Source organism: Emiliania huxleyi (assembly GCF_000372725.1).
Source record: "Emiliania huxleyi CCMP1516 unplaced genomic scaffold EMIHUscaffold_3, whole genome shotgun sequence".
Taxonomy (NCBI): domain Eukaryota; phylum Haptophyta; order Isochrysidales; family Noelaerhabdaceae; genus Emiliania; species Emiliania huxleyi.
This window is the reverse complement of record NW_005199770.1, coordinates 2,307,107-2,309,646: the sequence shown is the minus strand read 5'-3', so window position 1 is coordinate 2,309,646 and position 2,540 is coordinate 2,307,107. Positions and strand designations below refer to the sequence as shown.

Below are 2,540 nucleotides of genomic sequence, written 5' to 3'. Positions count from 1 at the left end.
TCATTGCGTTTGAAAAGTCGATGAGCCGCACGCGGTTGCCGAGGTCGACCTCGCCGCCGCCGCCGCCGCCGCCGCCGCGGTCCGCCATGAGGTTGTCGGGCTTGAGGTCCGCGTGGATCACCTGTCCACGCCGCGCCGTGTGAAGAGCCCCTCTGTCACGGGGCTGCTTGCGCTGCGCCGGGCCGGAGGGACGTACGTCATGCTGTCGGAGGTATGCGAGGGCGCCGAGCAGCCGCGCCGCAAGAGGGCGGAGCACGTCCAGGCCCAGCCGCGGCGGCAACGAGGCGGCTTCGTCGACACGCTCGACCGACTCGAGCGAGCCTACGGACCCGCCGGCGGCGGCGGCAGAGGGGCGGGGCTGCGTGAGACGGCGCAGGGGTGGCAGGCGGCTGGAAACGCGGAGGCGCCGCGCCGGGGCCGCGGCCGGCGAGCGGCGGCGGCGGCGCCGCGCCCGGGGGTCCACAGAGGCGGCAGCGGGCCGCCTCGTGATCCAGGGTGGCGAGGAGGGGCTGCAGGATGCAAAAGTGGCACCCGACCTCAAAGCAGGACGTCGCCCCGGCAATCGGGACGTGGACGCCCTCCGCGTCCTGCCGCTTGCGGAGGAGGCGCATCCGCGTGTACTCCTGCGCGCCGAGGATCCAGTGCTTCGCGTTGAGCACCTTGATGGCGACGAGCGGCTGCCGCCGCCCATCGGCCGCCCGCTCGCACTCGCAGTAGGTGTCAGTGGCGCAGATGACCTGCGAGAGGTCCGTCTCGGAGATGGCGTGCATGAAGCGGTACCTCCGCGCGAGGAGCGGCATGTCGGGCGCGAGGCACAGCGTGCCGTCCGGGAAAGTCTCGTGCAGCCGCTTGACGGGCGGGGCGACGGCCGTGGCGGCCAGCTCGGGCCCGCGCGTCCGGTTCACGGCGGCGTACAGGGCGGTGAGGCCGCACGAGGCGCGCAGCGGCAGGTTGTGGTCGAGCGCCGCGGCCGGCCAGGTCGGACCCGCGTGGCTGCCGTGCTCGTGGAAGGCGCCCATAACGCGGGAAGTTCAACCGCAAAAGAATTTTCTGGGCCTGACTTGTGCCCTCGGGGAGGGCCCGGGCACAGGTTCGACAAAAAGGGCCCCTCCGCGAGGGCCTCTGCGCGCTCGCGCTCAGTGCTCCAGCTTTGCAGGAACCGCAAAAAGAATTGAAAGCAGGAACACGATTCGCAACAACAACCACGTCTCGCGCGCGCGTGAACAGGGCTCCAGGCCCCAAATGACGTGTGAGTGTTAGATTTGTTTGGTATTGCTAAAAATCTCTCTCTCTCGATTCGCGCGACAGGCGAGGCGACGGCTTCCTCAGCAAAAAGAATTTACCAAATTTTACAAGGGCATGAACTCTCTCTCACAGGCTCGACACAGGTGCGGACTGGCGCGTGCAGCGCAGAAGAATTCTCGATCCTCCAAGTGCTCCGCTCGCTTGCACAGCAAAAACAAATCTCTCGCACAGCACATTAAAATCCCTGTGTGGTGGTGGCGTGGCCGTCCTCCCATCCCTCCCTCGCATTGTCGGTTTTCTTTCTTTTTACACTGGCACGGCACGACAAGGGCGCTAGCGCCAAAGAAAAGGCGGCCTGCAGTACAGGAGCGCACGCACGAACCACGATGGCGCCTTTCGCAGTTTACTTACTTAATGTTGTCCTGTCTCGTCTCATAGAGATAGATGAGCACTTGAGCACTTGATAGGGCCGATTCCGCATGGTACGGGACCCCTCGATCGTCTCGCCCTCCCTCACTGGTGTGTTCATTGGGGGGGGTCATAACAAACACGGTACAGGATCGAGGTGCACGCTGCCGAGGCAGTGTCGTCCCCCCTCTCCCCGACGGCGATGGCGGTGTGACCGATCGAGAGATAGATTAAGATCGACTCTTCAGAGTCACTGCTGGCGACGCGATGAAGACCCTTTCGGCTTTCGCCCGACCTCCGAGTCGGGCGAGGGGACGACGACGTCGACGAGGACGCCGACCGCTCCGAGGAGTATTCCGACGACGGGAGGTGTCCACCTATAGCTCTGCCCCCCTTCTCGTGCGACCCCCCAGGCTAGATGGATGGAGTGGTCAAGGGACGATTCTGCCCTACCCCTTCCCCCTTCGCCCTCTCGCCTGTGGCTGCCTGGCCCCTGGTGTTTGTTTGGTCTGAATACGTAAGATCGTAGTCGTCCACGCGGTGGGGGGTTTGTGTGCGGGTTTTGTGTTTGGGAGGCAGGTCTGCTCACCCACGTGCTGACGTGCACTGGGCCTTGCTTGTGCACTTTGGCGTGCAGGTCTGCTCACCCACGCACGAGAGAGGGGGGGGGGGAGAGAGAGAGAGAGAGAGAGAGAGAGAGAGAGAGAGAGAGAGAGAGAGAGAGAGAGAGAGAGAGAGAGAGAGAGAGAGAGAGAGAGAGATAGAGAGAGAGAGAGAGAGAGAGAGAGAGAGAGAGAGAGAGAGAGAGAGAGAGAGAGAGAGAGAGAGAGAGCACACGCGTGAAAATAAAACAATGAACTTGGGTGGACGGCCGTAAACGTAAACTC

The 2,540-nt window shown here is 63.8% G+C and overlaps 1 protein-coding gene across 1 annotated transcript in view; it reads right to left on the bottom strand.

The window, feature by feature from the left end:
- Positions 1–1,014, bottom strand: part of EMIHUDRAFT_447845 (hypothetical protein) — a 2,844-nt gene extending 1,830 nt beyond the window's left edge. Inside the window, exons 1-2 of the mRNA XM_005775522.1 lie at positions 454–1,014; positions 3–65 (exon numbers count right to left, since the gene is read on the bottom strand). Coding sequence (XP_005775579.1) covers positions 3–65; positions 454–800 — 410 coding nt within the window. The 5' untranslated portion in view covers positions 801–1,014. The remainder of the gene's footprint in view (positions 1–2; positions 66–453) is intronic.
- Between the last annotated feature and the right edge of the window lie 1,526 nt (positions 1,015–2,540).